The following is a 20,492-nucleotide window of genomic DNA, read 5'->3' as shown; positions in this document are numbered from 1 at the left end:
TGCTCCAGGGCACTTTCCTTAATGGTGTGATTCTGAGAAAGTCTTTTCCTTTATTTTGTAATGTCAGTACTTTGTAGCCTGTGTCTGTTAAATGAACTGTTTGCTCTAAACCCTCATCATAAAACACAGTATCAAGTACAAGTCAGTTTAGCACTAAAGCAAGCTTGAGCAGGGCGGTAGCATAGCTGAGCGTGCCATTAGCAGGTGTCAGAAAAACTAAGTCACCTCTACAGAGCTGAGAGGCTGAAACTTCTTTTGTTGTCCTTTTCATGCCAAGTTCATATTAACTGCATCTGTATTGGCTGAAGTTTAAAAAAGTTCCTAAGTATATTTTAAAACCGGTGGTGGCATTGCCCGCGTGTTTGTATGGCTGATGTTGTATTTGTAGATTTACTCTAGAAAAAACAGTTGAGTGGGACTTTTAACTTCGATGGAAAGGTGTTCTAACCAAAATGGAAAGCACAGAAATTGCGGATAACAGTAATTAACATTCAAATTAAGTGTGGTATATTCTAAGGTCTTGCTCAGAGTGCAGAACTGACTGTCTCCAGGCCATGTGTTGAACAAATTTGCATACTAATATGGGAGAGATTTTTTTTTTCCTATTGCCTTACATCTTATCATTTCAAAGACACAGGAAAAAGGAAGACTTTTTGTTCCTGTTTGAGTAGTGTTCATGAGGTGGAGGAGAAGAGCTGGCTCTTGCCAGTGGTGCTCATCTTGCTAGCTGTTGTAGGATGTGTCCTCTCTTCCTTGTGAGTTAAACATAATGCTGCTTCTTCTGGGAGCAGGAGTCCAACTGCCCGTGGGGTGTTTTTTTGTTGTTGTTTAAAGACAGCTGTATAATAATCTATTTTGGTTGTAATAAAGGTTGACCTATAAATACTGAAATGGCTCATATAAAGCTTATTTAAATGATCAGAGCTATTTCCTTTAGGAGTTAGTGTCACTTTTTATTTTCTATAAAGGAAATTCCAGGATTAATTCTTTTGTTGTTTTGCCCCTTTAAGCCTGGGAGATTCATGAGGATTAAAAAACTTCAGAGAACCCCCAGTGCAGAGGTCAGATCTGCCATCGGTTTGGTTCTCGACCCTCCTGTCCTGAAAGTTCTCACTGTGATGCCCTTCAGGCTCCAGCACTGAAGTGTTAATAACATTTCTGAATATTCCTTCAGTTAAAATCTTCATGTAAAACAAAATTTCTTTTTTGTTGTAGAAGAAAATTCAGTTTCCACCCTCCTCTGCCCCCAGGTTCTGGGAAGCAGCATTAAGGGACTGAGCTAAATACTGAAGGATTAAGTACCATATTAAATAACTTAATTTCTTTACAAAAAGTAATGAAACTGCTACTTTTTCCTCAATTTTAAGCCAATTCTGTACATTAACCTGGTAGGTTCCTATCAAGCCTTAAAATTTGCCATGAAAACGTTTCAAGAGGTACAGTTCTACTCTACAGTGCTAAAATACATCCATCCTTGAGTGTATTTAGCTACTCATTACATGGATACTCTTTGCTGCAGGCGTTTTATTTAAACTGATAAACAATGTAGTATTAATAAGTGGCCATATGGTAAGTGGCACTTTTCATTGAAAAAATCATTGTTAAAACGGGTGTTTAATTAGCCACAGTTGCGTGGGAACGGTAGGTGTTTTGGTTGCTTGTGGCTGACGCACACTAAACAGTAAAGGCAGTGAAAATCTCTAGACTGCATATGCAAACCTGACCTTTAGATTGGTCTACATGGTCAAATCCAGTGTATACCCACAAACTGATTATTGCAGCTTTGCCAGGAAGATTTAAAGAATCTTAATATTTTCTGGAATTTGTAAGTTAGCCCAGTCTCCTGAAAAGCTGGGCAGTGGTCCATACTCATAGACGACACGTTTTTAGAGGCTTGATGTTAGTCTTAGAATTTATCACTGATGGGTAGAAATACATTTGAAGAGTAGTTTGAACCTCTACAATTTTTTCAAGAATTTTCAAAGAAACCTTAATCGGGAGGAAACTATTGGTTTCTCCATCAAAGGTTCAATGTTGGAGACCAAGTAAGGACAAACTGGATTCCAGCCCCCAGCAGTGACCAGTGCCTGGGCTTTGTGACCGGTGCCTGGTCACTATCACTGCAGAAATAAAATAAGTAAAGTGCAAGCTGAAATTGCAGTGACAATCTACCTACCTCATGTCACTTATTTACTCCAGTTGCATAAACCAGGAAGAACACAGTTAAGAACGTTGCCAAGCTACTATCAGCACGACAAATTATTCTTACCAAGTAAAATGGAGTTGGTGTTTTGCTATGATTGAGCCTCCTAGAGTTTGTCTGGAATTTAATCTGTATTAAAAAAAGGTCAGAACATTTTTTTCTACTAAAGAAAAAGGAGAAAAAAGGTTTATAGGACTTAAAAATTGGTGGCAAGCTGTGGATGTGGTAGACAACAGATGGAGGAAGCCCCATGAACAGCTTCTATGTCTAATGTTTATGCCCTTTAACATTCACCTGTTTTGCTTATGAGGAAGGGGGAAAGGAAATATTTTTCTTTTCTTCTTTCACAAATACTGTTGAGAACTCCTCTGAATTGTGTAAACTCTGCCAAAAGTACTCAAGGAGCTCTAGATGAGGAGAAATGGCTGAGTGCGACGGTGGTGTTGCTTGGGGGGACCTCTGTTCTGCCGGCTGTCTGCTACACCAGCATTAGCTGTGTGATTCACCACTGTTCTGTTTCCATAATGTGGCCACACATTACTTCCTGTTTAACTGTTATATATATATAATTGAGAAAAGTCTATTTTCTCCTAAATCTGCACAGTTTAGGTGGATGTCTTTCCCCCTGTTTGCAGATCAGTGCTCATTAGTATTAAATTTGCAGCAGTGCTGCAGTCCGTTCGGAGGGGAGGCTGCCAATTACAGCAAGTGACGTAGTGTTTTGTTCTAATTTGGGGATGCAGTGTGTGTTGGTCTTTGAGTTTTGCTTCTGGCTTCCTTTCCCCTGTCTTTGTCTGTCTGGCACACATCCCTAGCAACTTTCTGCAAATGCAGACCAATAGGACAAAAAATAAATTAGCCGTTTCAGCATCGCAAGCTTTAGCCGCCCAAAGTACTTGTTCCTTGCCTGGAGTGCTTCTATAGCAAAGCAATTTAAAATGAATAAGTAGGCAGTCACTTCCATGGAAGTTAACATTGTGATGTTTAAAATTGCAAGTTCAGCGTGAAGCTACTTGCAGAAAATATTACAGACTGAGGAAGACCAATCTCAGTGTGTTTGTGCATAAAATCACTCTTGCACATCACAGAATTATTGCTATTTTCAGTGAAGTTTGTTTGTCTGACCTGTTTGTGTGCGCTGTAGTTAATTTGCTCAAAGCTCTGGTTCAGCACAACGCTGAAGGAGGACTCTGTTGCTAGAGGACTTTACTCTTAGCCCAGGCTTTTATGGCTTTGGCCCTGCATCAGTAACCTTCACAATACACTGCAGAAGATGTGAAATTATGCAGAAACTGGCCATTTGGATGGGGTTCAGAGGAGCACACGGTCAGGACTTGAGTTTTTGAGAATGGATGTGTGCAAGATTGGAAGGCTGGTCTCTTGCCTTTTCCGGTTGAACACTTCAAACGACGTCTCCGAACAATGTCGTTTTTCTCTTGTGTTCTCGTATACCTGTTTGCTTATTTGGCTTGTCACTAGCTTTATTCTATGTGTGTGCTTCTCTCTGTGGCTTTTTGTTTTTATCTAGTACTTCAAAAACAAAAAACAAAGAATGTATTTAGATTTAAATTACTGAATAGTAATTGCCTCTCATTTGGACAAGGTATGTTATTAAAAAGTCGCTGCCTTCTTGTTGGTAAATTTATGAATTATTGGTGAAAGTTCTCTTTTATAAATATTAGAATGTTACAATATTGAAATATTGTTGCACTTTTCACTAACCACAGTGAATTCAGTTCATAGTTACTTTATTAAAAGGCTTTTTAGCACAGCAGTCATTCAGGATTAGAGTCAATTCCCAAGTTTTATTGTGGGGAATTGGAACTCGCTTATGAGTTGCTTCAGTTCTTTGGCGTACTTAGGCTTTCTCTGAGGAGTACGTATGTCTCTGAATGTCCAAAATACCTGTTTTCTAATGCTGAAGTTACTGAAGTATAAAATAGGTTGATTAGGCAATGTAAATTCCTGCCTGGAACCAAAATGTTTTCCTTGTTTTTACAAGAAATCACTCAGGGTTTTGCCTGCACTGAATTCAGGAGAGCAGAAGCTTGTACACCTAGAGGGACTGGGTGTGCACTGCAGAATCAGTAATGCTCCGCACTTGGGGAGTGACTCATCCTACAGCCTGATTATGTATACTGTTGGTTATACACTTGTTGCCTTGATTTGTGTTTGATTTGATGCTGAAAGCAGTCAGTGGAAATGGTAACTTTTTACTGCTAAAATTCTAAAATTGAGGGTGAGATCCCTGCCATAATGTATAAAAGACGTATGCTGTTATATAATGTTAATATATAAAATATGTTTGCTTGGGTGTCAGATACTGCAGTGATAATGAGTAGTAAAATAGAGGCAGACTCTGAAGATTGTGTGAATGGAAGTTTGTCAAACTGTACTTTAAAGTCACATTGAAGTCCTGCTTTCTGCTTAGTCTTGCCTTTTTTTTTCTTTTTTTTTCTTCCCTCTCATTTTGTTGATGTAGATGGCCTCAGGAAAGGTGGAGGAGGTTTTCTGTGTACCCTGAAGACAGGGAGATTGACTGCCTTGGGGAAGGTACTTGGCAAGTCAGTCCATGGCAGTGATTTTCCTTATTTAAGTAAATTCTGTTGCTAGCTAACAGGGTAAGTCTATAGCGGTGTTTGTCTCACTGCTTTTTAGGGGAGCTGTCTGTTAATTAATTGTGTGATTTGCAGACAAACACCCTTTCATTTGTGATCCACCATCCCTCTTCCTGACAGGTTTCCGTAGCGCTCATGTAACAATTGCGTAATTGTTGACAGTTTTGATTAATATTAGGGAAGTATTTAATGTGCTTTCGAATTCATTGAGTAATTTAATACCTAAGAACATGGTGTATAACAAATAACTACTTAGGGAGCAGATGGTGAGTGGAGCTGTCGTTCGGCAGTGCTGGGGCCGGCCAGCCGAACCGGCATGGTGCCGCTGGCGGTTTGCAGCCTAAGGTTTGGCAAGTGCCAGTCCTTGGTGAAGCCAAGGGTAGAGCCCCGGGTCTCGTGTTTCCAGTCTTCACTGCTGTATTATTCTTTCTATTTGTTTGGGGTTTTTTTAATTATGGAGAGAATCTGTCAGTTTTAGTGTGATTTTGATCATCGTAAATCTTTCCTTTGCAGAAGTGCTGGATTTGAGTTTGTTTTGCAAACATGGCTATGAGTAATGAAGGTATTTTGGTGGAGTATTGAGCAATGTTTAGTAGACACTTTAAAAAAAAAAAAAATCCACTCCTTTCCACGGCCTAGTTTACAGTAACTTAAATTGGCATGAAGAACATTTACAAGTTCAAAATTAAACAGGTTTGTTTATAGTAGCCATGATTCAGTATTTAACTGCCAGGGTAAAAATAACCAAGACATGTGGCTGTAACGTCCCAAGAATCTGCCCCTCGCTCAGTGAAATGGGAAAGCGACGGCCATTGGGGTAGCGCAGCCAGCCCGAGGCAGGAGGTGCTGGAGTTCACGGAGACATCTGCGTGTTTCTCTCCCAAATCTGTAAAATGCTGACAGCACGTTTCCCCTTGGAAATGTTAAACATTTTGGTTTCTGCCTGTGAAAATCAGATCGCTAGAAAAAGGGAGGTGTGAGTGATGAGCAAGCCAGCACTCAGAATGAGGTTATTCTCCTTTTTTCTTCCTTAAAGCCTGGTGAATGGTGTTTGCTCCCTGCCCCTCTCTCCTCTATCCCAGGGACATCTTTTCCTAACTTTATCCCAGTGTATCTTTCCAGGGAACAGGAAGAGAGCAAAGTACATGTCAGGTTAACAGCGCATGTGGCTGTAGAAGCTGTGCCTTGAGAGGCCGTTTCGCGCCGTCTCTAGGAACTGATGCTTGCGGTTTGGTGTGTGCTCATTTGGTGCCTTGCTTTTTTCTGTTCCTTTTCTCTCACCCTTTTTTAAACTAGGGCTGTGTTGTGCTTCTTGAGTGAAATGCAGTCTGCATTGCTGAGTTGTCATCTGTCTTCAGTCCTATAGCTGAGACTGTGTCAGCACTTTCACTAAAAATCCCTGTTTTCAGGTGTGTACAAATGGGATCTGAGCAAATGCTTGCAGCAAGAGCTGCCTGAGTGAACTCTGCTTTACTCATTTGTGACTTGTGAGTAGACTCACTTCCTATATATTTGGGAAAATATTTGACAAGGTTTATGACAACTTGATTATCTGTTTCTGCAACATTTTGGTTTCTGTGGTTCCAAGATGGCACATGCCCATGGCTCTGGAGCATTGGATGCAGAGCTGCTAAAAAAAAACCCCAGCCAACTTTGAAAAAAACAAATTACTAGTTTTTCATTTAAACTTCCTATGGTTCTAGCATTTGAAGGGGAACAATTGCTTCTTTTATCCCCTGGAAGCTTTCAGAAATGCTCTTGGGAAGAGCAAGTAGCCACATAAAGCCAGGCCGTCTCATCTCGGGCTTGAAGGACCAGGGACACTTTCCAAGGGCTTGCCTCGTCGTGCCCCCGTAGTGCTGGCCGTGCAGGGCGAGCATGTGTCCTGCCCTGCCTGCGGATCGGGAAACACCACCTCATCTTCTGCCTCTTCGCTTAACGCCATCAAAGCCTGCGAGCGGGACGGGACCCTGCTGTCTGGGCTGTGAGTGAAAGCTGGTGGCTGCCTGTTGATGTTTGGGGTATGTCTGTGCTTCCCGGGCTGCAGGCTCAGGGAGTCGATGGGTGCTGGTTTCCACCCCAGGCAGGGCTGGGGGAGTTGGAACCAGAGCCAGCAGGGAAGAACAAAATATGTGGCTTCCTGCAATACAGCACTTGCTCAGCAGACTTACCTATGGATGTTGGTCTCTGCTACTCTAAAAACAGAGAGGGAAACAGAGCTGTAGGCTTTTAGTTGTGCGTAGAGACTTTGGTGTAGCTGGAGCTGAACCTATAAAAGGCTGAGGGCAGAGGACCCTTCATCTGTCACAGCAGTAGGGTGTAGCCCCAGGCATGATTACTGTTTGAAGTATCACTGCTGCTCAAGTTCAGTCTTACTGAACAAGGGATTGTGATACCGCAAGTACTATGATCTTTTAAAACACGTGGACAATGAACCAGCAGGGTTACTGGGGCGGGGGGATGGTGGCGCTGGGACTTGTCCCGCTCTCGAGGGCCAGTGAGATGCCGCATCCCCTGTCTGGGTACACCTCCATGCTCTCCCCTCCGCCCTTTTCTTTTTTCACGGCTTGTTGATGCTCTTTGAGTAATGTCACACACATGACGTCTGTGCTGCCTGGGCAATGGGAGGACGGCCTGTCCCTCTCTGTCCCGCTGCAGCGTGAGGCCTCTCCGGGTGGCTGGAGGAGGAGGCAGGGGCAGAGGCACAGCAGGGCTCGTGCGCGGGCTGGAGAGGTACGGGACAGGATGCTGGATTCATTTCAGAGAGGCCCTGATAGCATCAGTGCCCGATGCTTCTCTTTCCTGCATGCAGCGATACTGTGCCTGGCACTGGCCCGTGGTGCGGCCTCCCTGCAGAGGTGTGCTGCCGAGATCGTGCCGCTCGGCTGCGGAGGTGCGACGTGGTCTCACAGGCACTGTATGTTTCTTACAAGAAAGACACCTAATGGATTCTGTAAAATAATTTTACTTTGTAGGTGATGCAGCAGTCATTGGATTTTACCATGGCAATGCCGATTGCGAGCAGTTAAGTGCTGGTTTCTGCCTTTTCTGATCGCTCAGTGCCACTGAGGCTGCTTTAAATGTAACCAGCTTTCTCTTGCATTCTTGATAGCAGAAAGTACTACATTTTCATCTCTTAAAATGTATTGCAAACTTGATACAACCTCAAGCAGGGTTAGGCTGACCTCAGTTTGTCTTCTCTAAGTGAAGTTTTGTGTAGAGCATATTAAGGAGAAAAAGTCCAACAGGAACATGGTGATTTGACTTATGCAGCGCCCATCTCTCCTGCAGGAGAAAGTTGTCTTTTTGTTGTGGGAAGAGCAAACTGGGGGAAAGGAGTAAAGAGTCTGGGGAATGCAGGAAGCTCCCGAGCGCTTGGAGAGCCGTAGCAGCTGGCTTTTGTGTGGTGGTTTGACTAATCCAGTTTGTCAGAATGGATGGAGTCTGTTAAGCTGTTAAAATGTGGCTGTGTCTGTTTAAACCTACCTATGGCACATGTGCTCAGCGCGCAGCGGAAGCCCAGCCTGCGTGCTCAGTGGCATTCCCAGCCCCGCTTCAGCTGCCGTGTAGCGCCAGCCTGAAACGCCAGCGCCAGCCCGAGTGGCTTCGCTGCAGCGTGTGGGAGCTGCGGAGGAGCAGATGCCTTCCCCTCGCCTCTCAGTCCAGCCGTGGCCTTCTGACTCATCTAGTACTGACTCAGTTTTTAAATCTCTTTGCTGATCTGTTACTTGTAGCTTGTTCTTCAGAAACAGATTTCCCCGGGTTTCTGGGGTAATGTGTTCCTGCGCAGGCGCGGTCCCGGCGTGCTTGCAGGTGCAGAGGTGGCGGGGAGGGAGTTTCAAGTAAGTTGGGAGGAGGGATGTGGGAGCCCAGATCCTGTTGACTTTCAATAGGACTTGGTCATTGAACTGTTCTTTAAAATTCCACTAAGTGGTCACAAATTGAGCGAGGATAGCTGTCAAGGTACACTGGGGGATGAAATCCATGGTATCAAGGTAGAAGGCATTGCCAGAGGAAAGAGAAAAAGTGAGATTTTGGAAATGTGTGTGAACTTTTTGCAAATGCAGTCATCAAATAACAGGTACAGGGGTTTGTGGCCAGAAGTGGCAAGTTCACATAAATCCAGTAAAAATCGATATAAAGGAAACAACAGACAAGCTATGTAGATAATGATTTGAAAACAATGCATAAGAAGAGAGAAGTACTTCTCCCTGTGATGGCAATGTTTTCCTTCCATGTCTGTAGACTGTATAGACAAAAATGGGAACTTGACATTTTCATTGGGCCCCCCCCCCCCCCCCCAAACTGCAAGTAACCTGTTCTCCTAAATGAAATCTCAGGCCATCGAGGCGGCAGGGTGAGCAGCCCTTGCCTGAGCCGATGGGAGGCGAGGAGGACCGAGCCGGAGCACAGTCCTGCACGGTCGCAGCTCATCTGCCGCCTGTGCCGGAGGTGCCGGGAGCGTTTCGGCTCGGCTGCGTTTGGCGCAGCCCACCCCGAGCAGCGCGGTGGATGTGCTGTGGCTCTTGGAAAAGGAGACTCCTCAGCCGTGGTTACTCTGTTTTCAGACTGAAGCTTTGTCACTGGACGTGAAAGATTGGGTGGCTGAGCTGACGCTGCTCCAGGAGCTGCATAGCACAGGCATGAGTTTTACTTCTTGCTTCTAAAAGCCAATGCAGTCCCATATTAAACAGAAATGTGAACCTTACAGTTGTGAGCTTGATTTTTACTTTTTAACCTAAGAAATTTCAATTTTGTGTTGCCTTCCTATGGTTTGCCTTAACTGCAAGACCAGTTTGTAAAGCATTTTTTAATGACGTAATCAAGTAGAAACTCTGTTCTGCCATTGGTTTCCCCCCAAGTCTTTCACTGTCCCAGCGGCAAGGTTACATTGTGCTGGAGTTCTTGTTTTTAAGGTAATTTGATTCAAGTATTCAGAAATTGCATAGAGTTCCATTGATAAAAAGCAAATTTTGTAAAATGCATGTTTTGGTTTGAAACTGATGCTTACATACACTATCATTTGAAAAATGATTAATTCTTCTGGGTTTTGTTTTTTTTTTCAGTCCCTTGTAGAGAGCCTGGGAAAACCTTCAGTAGGGCTGCTAAGACTGATGAGAGATCTTTTATGCCAAGGTATGGGTTTTTTAATGTTCTTAATATATTTCAAATGAAATTGCTAACTGTGAAAACATTGGCACTGGGGGAAATTTGAGAATTGCTAAGTGTATCATGCATTGTTTAAAATAAAAAGTTGTCTCAGCCTTCTTTCTTGTAGTGGGGAAAAGAAATTCTGAAGTTTCTATCTTTCCCGATGTCCTCTGCTATTTTACAACAGCTATGATTACAGGCTGCAGTTTTTCTTTTTAAGGCTGAGTCAAGAATGTGTCTGCTTTGATTTTTTTTTTTGGGGGGGGGGGTCTTTTGTTATCATCTTACTTAATGGGGATTGTGTCATCAGTTATGGCCAATGTTTCATCAAGTTATGCAAAACCATCAGACTGCGTGCTCTTACTGTCTTCCTCACACTGAGCAGCATATCTGTATCTCTGTTACTCATAGCTCCATCAGTGTTTGGAGGAGGAAGGAGAAACTAATGAATACAAACTGCCTTCTTCAGATGTATAAATTTGTACTCGGGCATTTGCATTTCACAGGGTGCATGTCACATTTCAGGTTAGCGTGAAGTTCTTGCACCCGTTCTCTTTCAGTGCTGTGTTCGCTTATCATCTTTGTTTATGCTTCTCTCTCCCCACCACCCAAGCTATAAACTTCTTGATGAGCTGGTAAAACTTTTGTAACAGGAGTGGCTGATTTTTGTGCCAGGTTTATCTCCTGAAGGGCCTCAGCCACTTTCCCCATGCCACCTTCCCCACAGCCTCTGCCTGGATTCCTCGGCTGGTTGGGAAATATCCTGAAAGTTTTGTTTCTTTGTACCCTCATTCAGCCACTCGGTTGCAACAGGGCAAAAGATGATTCGTGCAGTTAAGAGCGTGTGTGAGTGCTTGGCTGAATAAAGATGCAGGTGAGCGGGTGCTTGGAGCCATGTTTCAGGTTACAGCTTCATCTGTGTTTGCATCCATCTGGTCCTTCTCAGAGATCCTTCTGCCATTCTTCCTGCAGTGCCTTTCATTTTTGTGTATTAAAACAAATACCCTGCATCTTGTCTTCATCATCGCCATCTGTTCACAGGGTAGGGCCCTTCACTCTTCCTTCAGGAAAGAACTGGGCAGTGCGGGGCTGATGCTGTGAGTAGCTGAACACCCGTTTCCGTCACTTCCCAGGCAGTGTGGGTGACAGTAGCAGCAGCAAAGAGATGCTCCTGTTAAAGAGGAGATGAATCCTGAGGTGTCAGGTGTTCCGCAGTGTAGAAGCTTGTAGAAGTTTGTTCATTATTATAGATGAAATCTGAATTCTGCTAATTTATTACTCTGTATTTAAAGTGGCTGTGCAGGTGCTGGGTAGGTTGAAGAGCCTGATGTAGCGGGGAGGAGGGAGCCCACTGCTGAGGGCAGCAACGGGTTAGTTAGTATGAGATGTGCTCTCACAGTTGTCCTGCCATAGCTAGGTGGCTGTGTGTGTACGGGAAAAGGGAGCACGAGCATAGAGGCATGCACAGCTTTTGCTTTATTTTTGCACCATGGCATTCAGAATTAATGTGACCAGCTTCGCAACATTTATGACAACACTAAAAGTTATTTTTTTACACTCCTTAGAATAGAAAGAAACAGTTAAGACCATAATTTCATTCCATTTTGAAACGTAGCTGTTGCTTCACAGCATGTAACTCCACTACAGAGAGATCTGGATGGAAATGAATGCTACTGTGTCTAACTGTATTTAGGTGGGCATAAACAGTTGCCAAATGAAAAGTTGGCTAGGATGCAGCATAGTAATTTCTCGAGCACTCTATTCATGTTGTATAAACAGATAACATTAACATACTTGTGAAAGACCTACAAGATAATTAAGGCATGTGGGGTTTACAGTAATAAGGCTTATGCATTTCAGGATCTTGGTTTCCTGTTGCACCTGAAAAAAAAAAATCAGCAAATACTGTAGAGAAGAAATGAGAAGTTAGTCTTGTACTGCTCCCAGCTGAAACTTTCCCACAAGTATTTTTACTATAAATAAGAAGTGAAAGAGTTCACAGCTAAATTTAACCCTTAGCTTGATTGCTTTCTGTGTTTTCTTGGGTGGAACAGAGTGTGGAACTGTAGAAAGATGAAGATAAACTGGACCAATAAGTTGCATTTATACTTTATAAACAATGCATCACCTTTCAATTTCTAAGGATTATCAAGGGGAAAATCATTGCTAATTGGAATTCCCCCCTCTTTCCCATCCAAAATCATGATTTTTGAAAGAAAGGAAGTTCATGTTACTTCTCAGGGAAATTTTCAAGCAGAAGAGCTGACAGCTGCCAGAATTTTAACCAAAAATGTTGTGGGTGTACTAGAGTGCATAGACATTGCTTGCTCTGCTTTTAGATATTCAAAGTTACCATTCTGGAAAACCCCTTTCAGTTTGACTTAGTTTCACAATTTCTATGAAGTTAAGCAACTGCAGCTCATATAGGTTTCAAGAGTTGAAGAAAAAACACCCCAAGGTGCTTAAAGCTTTGGGCTGCTGCTGATAGCTTCAGCTTTATTGCCCTTCTAAGGCTTGGGTGAGGGAAGGGCGGCTTGGCTACATGGCTGCAGAGAGCCTCAACACGGGCAGGCGAGCCACGTATTTCTGTTCTTCTGACTTAAAAATGATCTTAAAGTTACCTTAATCAGCTGCAGAATTTGTATGCCTCTCTCCAGCTGCATGCAGGATGTTTTTTTTCTTTAAACCTGTACTTGTGTCACATTTAGACCGTAAAGCATACTGTGGTTGAGGGGTGAGGGTTAAAAGTCGGATGTTTGGGCAAGTTCTCCAATAACGTGTTCAGCTGCTAGTCCCGATGCAGCTCCGGCGGGGACTCGCTATGGGTGTACAGCAGCACGTGGGTTTCCTCTTGTCTCTGTCTGTTACAGCTTTCCCTTGGGGATTTAAATGATAGAAAAAAAACCTATCCCTATTTAATGATTATATAAACTTGAGACACAGATTGTCAGGGAGTTGTCCACAGTTGCAAAGCTAAAAATACGATCCCTGTTCTTCACAGACTGTTGTTAATGGTAGTCGACAAGGTGATACATTTCTCTATCAAACTACTTGGAATACATTTTTATTTTTAAAGCAATCCTCAAACTATAGCCAGTGAACCCATAAATCCTGTGGCAACGTTAGTTTGAAATGCGTTGAGAAAGGCAGCTTGCCCAGCCTGATAGCGCTCGTGTTTCTGAAGCCTTACTTGGGAAGAAAGCGCTATCTTGCTGGGGGAAGAGGGGAAGATAATTAGCTGCTGAGGTCATTGTTTGCTTGAGCTCCGTTGATAGGGACAGCCCAGCCTGGCTTATAATGTACACATAGTGTAAAATGTTTATCATCAGCTTTGTCATTTGCCTTATTTGTCAGGGAATCTCGGTGAGAATGAGAAGTTTTCTGGTGCTGCGTAGTGAGCTGAGGGAGTTGCAAGATTTCCATAAAAAGGCAGACTCCTTGCTTGGGCAAGCAGAGAGGTTCTGCCTTGGCAGCCATAAGTTAGGGCTGACCTTTTCCAGAGAGAGAATACTGACCTAAATCCTTCCCTGCTGGGGGTGGGTGGGAGAAGTAAACCTCTCTACTTGCATCTTTCTGATACCCATTGTTCTATGCTATAAAATGCTGAGAAAGCAGAGGACGGGCGGGGAGAGCTTGTGCTACCTGGTGCAACTGAGAGCGGGCACGTGTGGCTGAGCTGCATTTGTACCGTGGTGTATTCATCCTCTTCCTCTCTGAGCAGGCTCACCGGTCCGGCTTTGGGCTTCTCATATAAACTTGGGGCTGTCAGAGCGGCTATCTAAACTTGAAAGCCCAGGTGGAACAATAAAAACCATAGCTGTTAATAAAGAAGCTTTTGTTCTCAGGAGTATTTGGAGAAGGGGAGCAGTTGCTACTTGTGGAAGACAGTGTTTTAAATTTGTATGTGCGAGTATGCTTTTAACAGTTGGCTTTTTTCCTGCTTTCCAGATTGTCGCTATTTGAACAGACCACACCATGCGTGAGTACAAGCTAGTGGTCCTTGGTTCAGGAGGTGTGGGGAAGTCTGCTTTGGTGAGTTTGGGGAAGCAGTTCTGAAACCGATACACAAACTTCAAAATTGGCCTATCTCATTGCAGAAAATGCTCATTAAATGCGTTGGGATATTTGTATTACTTTTAACATGTGTAGTGACTTCTATGTAGCCACTGCTGAAATATCTGCGAATGTGTGTCACATTTTTGGAGAAGCAGCAGGCGATTAATCACCGTTACAAATAGTTAGCATTTCATTTCTGCTTCCTGCATGGGTGTAATATTGTAAATGACAATGCCTGTATCTAAGTATTAAAAGCCCAACCTACACTGCAACAGTGAATGGAGTCTTGCCATGCATGGCAGTGAATTAGCGATGGTTGCAGCTTTACATACCTTGAAAGCTGTGTGTTTTCCATCCGGATAGAACCCGAATGAACAGCCTGGACTGAAAACACGGGGCAGAATGAGAAGTCACCTCCAGCATGTGCAGTGCAGCGGGATAAGCAGACTGATGATGACGCTTTGCGCTCCTTAAGTACTTGTGTTGTTTCTAATAAGAGGTTTACATAGCAGAGTTGATAGTAAAGCATTGTAAGAGAGATTTCTGTCACCTATTTATCACAAATCAGTCAAGCAGCTCGCTCCAACAAGAAAGGCAAAGAACTGGTCAAGTGTAAAGTTATTGAAAACAAGGAATTACACCGTGTTCCTTTTGACAGAAGATGATAATAGCTGACCAGCCAGCCGTTCATGTCATAGATGCTGCTTCTTTCACCGTTGCTTATTCTGCTGAAATGGTCTGCTAATAATCTTGGTAAATCACCTGCAGAATCCAGATGAATAAGGCAAGATTATTAATTATATATCAAATTTTATGTACTTTCTCAGAGATCCCATCCTAATCTTTACAAGATGTAGGTGTCAAATTTTTTTGATTCAGTCTGTTCTTCCACAGCAACTTAAGCAATCTGTATTACTTTTTCCACCAGCATCTCCTTGGTTGAGTATCTTGCTTTTGGTATATAACATTGAAAGACTGACTGGGTAAAATAGGGCACTTATTAATATGCTGTACATAAAAATTATCCAGCATCTTGAATTTCCTTATTTGTGATGTGAAGTCTGAGTCAGCATCCATCACTGGACTATTTAAAAGCTGAAATGCGAATACTCAGTCTGGTAAACAAAAGTTAAATTGTTTTTGACAGTCTAGGTGCTAGAGTAAGCATATATTGTAATTTATATACAACATTAATCCATTACGTTTATAGAAGGACACAATAAGTGCCAATTAGCAGCTAAGAGTGAATAATATTTAGTTTTCAAGATTACTACCTACTTATTTGCAAGCATTAGCAAGGAGAGGCTAGGTGGGATTTAAACAAGGTGGGATTTAAAATAATATGGAGGTCACTTTAAAATTTCTTTCTTCGAACTGTATAAACTAAAATGTCTAACAAAGAGGCTGGTGTTCATTTTCAGGTCTGTGTTTTCACTGAGAGTGTAGATTACAATATGTTGTTGTTTCACTGCAAATCCTCCTTATTATTTTAACTCTTCTGTGCCAATATGGTGCTGATTGTGCCTGTAATGATGACAGCGTAGCAGAAAACCCTTCGCAGTTATTAAGGCACAGTTATTTTGCAACTCCTTTGTAAGTGTTTCCTGTACATTTCTCCTCATTTCTAGTGAGAGTAAAAACCTTCTGGAGAGTCAGTGGGTAGACAGTACTACCAAGAGTATCCAATCATGTATAGTCCTGCATAGAACTGGAAACTAAATTTGGGATGCTCGACCCCCAAACTAATGGAAAGTTATAAAAGTCTTGAATCCACATATAACCTGAAAACAACCTCAGATTGTATCTTCTCCCTTGGCCTTTCTTTCCTCCTATAATCAATAAAAGTAAAGTACCTCAGAGATTAAGAATATTACATAGTAAGATAGGTTATGAATGAAGTCGAATATAATCGTAATTAAGATTGTGTTTAATTGGCGTCTAGGTGAACACACAAGCACCAGTGGAGGTAACGAAAGTTAAGACAGTGATTTATTAGAAAGAAAACAATTTGAGAAGGGAATATGTGGGTTCGGTTAACTTTCTGGGCAGTACTGTATTTGCAGATATAAAAGACGACTCTGAGTGTTATAGTAGAAAGATGAAATGTTGTGAGTGGTTTGTCAGATTCTCGTGCTGAAGGCTGGTTCACAGACACCGTTCCCAGAATACAGCAGTACAGATGTGACCAACTCCAGTGCTCAAATGTTAGTCTCCTAGCAAATAGCAACCTTCTTGGGACCCTCTTTGGTTAGCAGCTGTGCTCAGAATCCTAAAATATAATCTGTAACCTACAATTCTTACTGTTGGTTTCCATTGCTGGTGTAACACTGTAATCCATGTTAATGGTGGTATCTTATTATAATGATTTTGCCGAGATTCCTTATCTTAAAGACAGACTGGGACAGCCATTCAGTGTGACAAGAAAATATTGGAGGAGCAAAGGCTTTGGTCGTTAGGGTGTAAAATGGGTTTATTTAGTGATAGAGGATGATTTTTAAATGGGGTAGTACTAGAAATCTTTTTTCCTAACATTAAAAGAAAGAGCAAACCATGAGGAACTTCTCGGGTTCCAGAATACAGCAAGATATTCTGCATGTATCTGGCATATGCCACTCTCTGAAAGTTTGCAAGTACTCATATGACAAATGTGAACCCTCTTGCAGAAATATTTCAGCCTTCTGTCCAAACAAAATATGGCTTCTCGAAACAGGTAGTGACTTTGCAGAATTTGTGTTCTGCACCACCTTGTTTTACAAACATCAGCCAAACCCCTGACGCTCCTGTGCTGCATTACTACATTCTTGCAGATTATTGTAGGTAAGAGCAGGGAGACATGGGGTGAAAAGGAAAAGCAAACTTTGTCTTGCAGAGGACAGGTAAAGCTGCGGCCTGACGGGAGCCAAAGCGCGCCACGTACAGAGCTTGGATGTCCAGAGATGGGCCACATCTGAGTGACGACTTGGTGGGAAATGTTTAGAGTAGATTTGCTTTGAATAATCATATAGGGGAAGAAGGAGTTCCTCTCTGAAATGAATGATGTCTCCTCCTTTAATGGTTTGATACAAATTGAGTATCTGGAGACACTCCAGATTTAACGTGACGCTCTGAAGCGAGTCTGTGCTCTGGGCATGTAATCCAGAGTGGCTCCACTCTAACTCTAATGTGATTGAATTGAAATGTGGATTTTCTGCAGTGGGCTTTTCCACAGTGTACAAATTGCCAGTTCTTCTGATTAAATTTCAAGTCTTCCATATTCGGTGACTTATATTCTTCTGAAGTTGCAGGCACTGAAGTAAAGGCAATTTTGAGGATATCATCTTTTATGAAAAAGCAAGCAAGCAGTTTACATTTCAAAAAAGTTTTGAAAACATGCTTGAATAGAAATTACGCAAATTTTATTTCAAAAAATTGAAAATTTATATGTCGCTTTCTCTGCTCCCCACTATTGAATTTTAACAGCAGTGTTGAGTAGTTTTTGTGTTGTTACTTTTTCATAAAGTGCTTCTTGGTAAATGTTACTGGTTGTGTTAAGTTCACTTTTTTCTTCTTTCCTTTCTCCCCAGACTGTACAGTTCGTTCAGGGAATTTTTGTTGAAAAATATGACCCAACAATAGAAGATTCATACAGAAAGGTAAAATAACGTAATTTTTATTTCCTTCAAGTCTCAGAGCTTACTTCCTTTTAAGAATGCAACGAAAGCTTATCAGAACAAGAAAGGGTCTTTTCTGAGCAAATGTTATGGCTGCATAAAACCACAGCAAGAAAGCGATGCATAGAAAACCATCAGTCTTGGAAATGGTTTTTCATTTATAGTTTCATGCAGATAGCTTTCTTTGACTTTACAGAGTACTTTACTAGCTTAGGGCCTCCGAATGCAATCAGACAAATTGTATCAGCTACTATAAAGCTCAGTTATCAGGGAGTGACAAATTTTGCTGTTAATTGGACCACTCCCTAATGTGGTTCTATTTAATGGGAGGATTAAACCTCTATTACTCCATATAACTAAGAGCTTTCACTTTAAATCTCTAATGGCTCAAGTTGAGGCAGTTTGAAGCTGCAGCTCTCACCATTTGCCTGTTTCTTTGTTAGAGGTTACAACATCTGCCCAGAAATCAGTCTGGTGTATTTTCCCGAACCATCACCGATTTCCGCTCGTACTGGGGTATGAACTGCGGTGGTTTGCAGACAAGTGTGCTGCCCATCCTCCTGCAAGTGCTCTGATCGATGTCTGGGGGTTGGAACAGCTCAACCAAACTAGGGTCAGACTGTTGCTCAAATTTGTTTGCTGTAGTTTGACATTAATTATTACTTCAAAACATAAAGATATCAGTATTTGCTATGTGTATGCTTTCTGTTAGAGAGGTTATATACGCTGTCCGTCACAATAGGTTATATTACTGGAGCATAGCAATTGCATTTTGTTGTTTTCATTTAGGAATGGCTGTTTTGCCATTTAGTTCAATTGTGTTCTGCTTGGTTTGAAGGCATATAAAGTTCTTGACAGTCATTTTGGATGCAGGCTTGTAGTTGCTGAGCAGAAGTCCTTGTCAGGATCCCTGACGCTGTTGTGCTATGTAATTCTGTCAACAGAGCTGCTTTCTTCACTCGATTGATGTCAAGTAACCCATTGTTTTACAGATTAGCATAAATGTTAGCATAATTAAAGGCACCAAAACAGAAAACAAAAACTTTTAACATTTGTGCCTGTGATAATTAAATGTAAATTGTGGTATGAGTTCTGCTGTTAAATTTATTTGACTTTCCTGCAATTACCCTTGTTGTATCTGCAACATTTCTCAATGAGTGGAGGACTTGCTAAGTCTAACTGTGAGGATCACTAAATATTTTGCTTTTTCTTTTCTTCCTTACTCCTTTCTCCCCTAGCAGCAAAAAAAAATTGAAGTTTAAGGTCCTTTGATTTGTAAGAGTGGATTTTACCTCACTTTAGTTGAGATATTTACAATGAGCTGCTCATTGAAGCGTTTATAATCAACAGAGTCCTGGAGCATAAGTGAGCTGACCCAAATGCCTGGCGTGGGGCATAATTATTCCCCCGATAGCGGTGCCCCTAAGTACAGGTGGCTCTCTCACTTACAGAGGACTTCGCAGAGGAAGTAAAAATTAAGCTGAGATTCCTCTTGCCTGTCCCATTTCAGACATTTTAGTTTTAACTGTGTATGTCTCTTCCCTTTTTTCCCCAGCAAGTGGAAGTAGACTGTCAGCAGTGTATGCTTGAAATCCTCGATACAGCAGGGACAGTAAGTATAATTTAGTTTTCTAACTGGTGTGGAATTTCTTTCTTAAGAATGAGGTGAGATGTTAAGAGTAGAACTCATACTAGTATAAAAATCTTGCCTGAGCAAAAACAGTAGATCAGCTGCAGTAATTCAAATTGAACGGGTTTGTTCAATAACCCAAAAGCCAGTGTTGTGAATGAGCCTCCCGCAGCCCTGCCTGCAGTGTTGTGAACCCGTTCTCCAGCCAGTGCCCCAGTGGTGGGGCACAAAGGTTGGTGCATCCTGGGCCACTCACCTATTCTCTACCATCCACCGTCGTCTCGCTGTCGACATACTGATACAGGGTAATTTTACATGTTAATTTTGCAAGTGGCCAGAATACACAGACACAGATTGAAGCCACTTCCAGGCAGTATATAGGGATCACCTCCCAGCATGTCACATCAGCATACGTGGAGAGGATTTAATCAGTAAAGATTTTGTACCTGTCAAGGAATACTCCTCTACCCAGTTGGCACCTCCCTGGCGCTGCCTTGTGCTGCTTCGGGAGGCCCATGTCGTCCTTCCAGCCCCAGAGCAGCCGGGGCGGCGCAGGGACTCTCTTTGCCACGCCAGTGTCGCTTGCCGTCCTGCGAAGTCCTGTCACTAAGTAAACAGACCTTGTAATGGTTGAGTGCACATTACCGGGGGAGGACATGCTTCCTAAAAGTTAGTTTTATTTAGAAAGCTTTGAAAATTATCAACAGCAATGCAAAGGCGTGGAAGCAGAAATCATTGTTACACGGTTCTGGTAAAGCTTCCTTTCACAGGCATGGACAAAGGCAGCTCTGATCTGGCACAGATTTTCCAGCCTGCTCTTGCATTTCATTGCATTGAATCTTTAAGCCATTTTCATGCAAGAGAGGACTACTACATAATCGCATGTGTTTGGAGGTGATCAGGCAGTGCCTTTCCATGCAGTCTTGCTCGCAATAAATCATGAGGCACCTAGGCCTGTTTCAGTATCATGTTAGAGGAGAAACTGTATTTCCAGTCCATATCTGTTGTCTGGGGAATTGGTCTATGGCAGACTTATACATGGAAGATCACTACAAAATACTGTCAACCAAATCATAACACCTTGTATTATGGTTTGGGGCATACAACTGTCTATCTGAAAATATATTTTTGTTGCTGCTCTTGTTTTTTTCCCATTTTTTCAAGAAGTCTTTTTCTCTGTTAAG

The 20,492-nt window shown here is 42.3% G+C and overlaps 1 protein-coding gene across 1 annotated transcript in view; it reads left to right on the top strand.

Annotated features, from left to right (window-relative positions):
• The first annotated feature begins 9,888 nt into the window (after window positions 1–9,888).
• Window positions 9,889–20,492, top strand: part of RAP1A (RAP1A, member of RAS oncogene family) — a 22,642-nt gene continuing 12,038 nt past the window's right edge. The window contains exons 1-4 of the mRNA XM_010284564.1: window positions 9,889–9,957; window positions 13,921–14,004; window positions 17,592–17,660; window positions 19,234–19,290. Coding sequence (XP_010282866.1) covers window positions 13,948–14,004; window positions 17,592–17,660; window positions 19,234–19,290 — 183 coding nt within the window. The 5' untranslated portion in view covers window positions 9,889–9,957; window positions 13,921–13,947. The remainder of the gene's footprint in view (window positions 9,958–13,920; window positions 14,005–17,591; window positions 17,661–19,233; window positions 19,291–20,492) is intronic.

This window comes from Phaethon lepturus, unplaced genomic scaffold (assembly GCF_000687285.1).
Source record: "Phaethon lepturus isolate BGI_N335 unplaced genomic scaffold, ASM68728v1 scaffold20513, whole genome shotgun sequence".
In the NCBI taxonomy this organism is placed as follows: domain Eukaryota; kingdom Metazoa; phylum Chordata; class Aves; order Phaethontiformes; family Phaethontidae; genus Phaethon; species Phaethon lepturus.
This window is presented reverse-complemented; position numbering and strand designations above follow the sequence as displayed.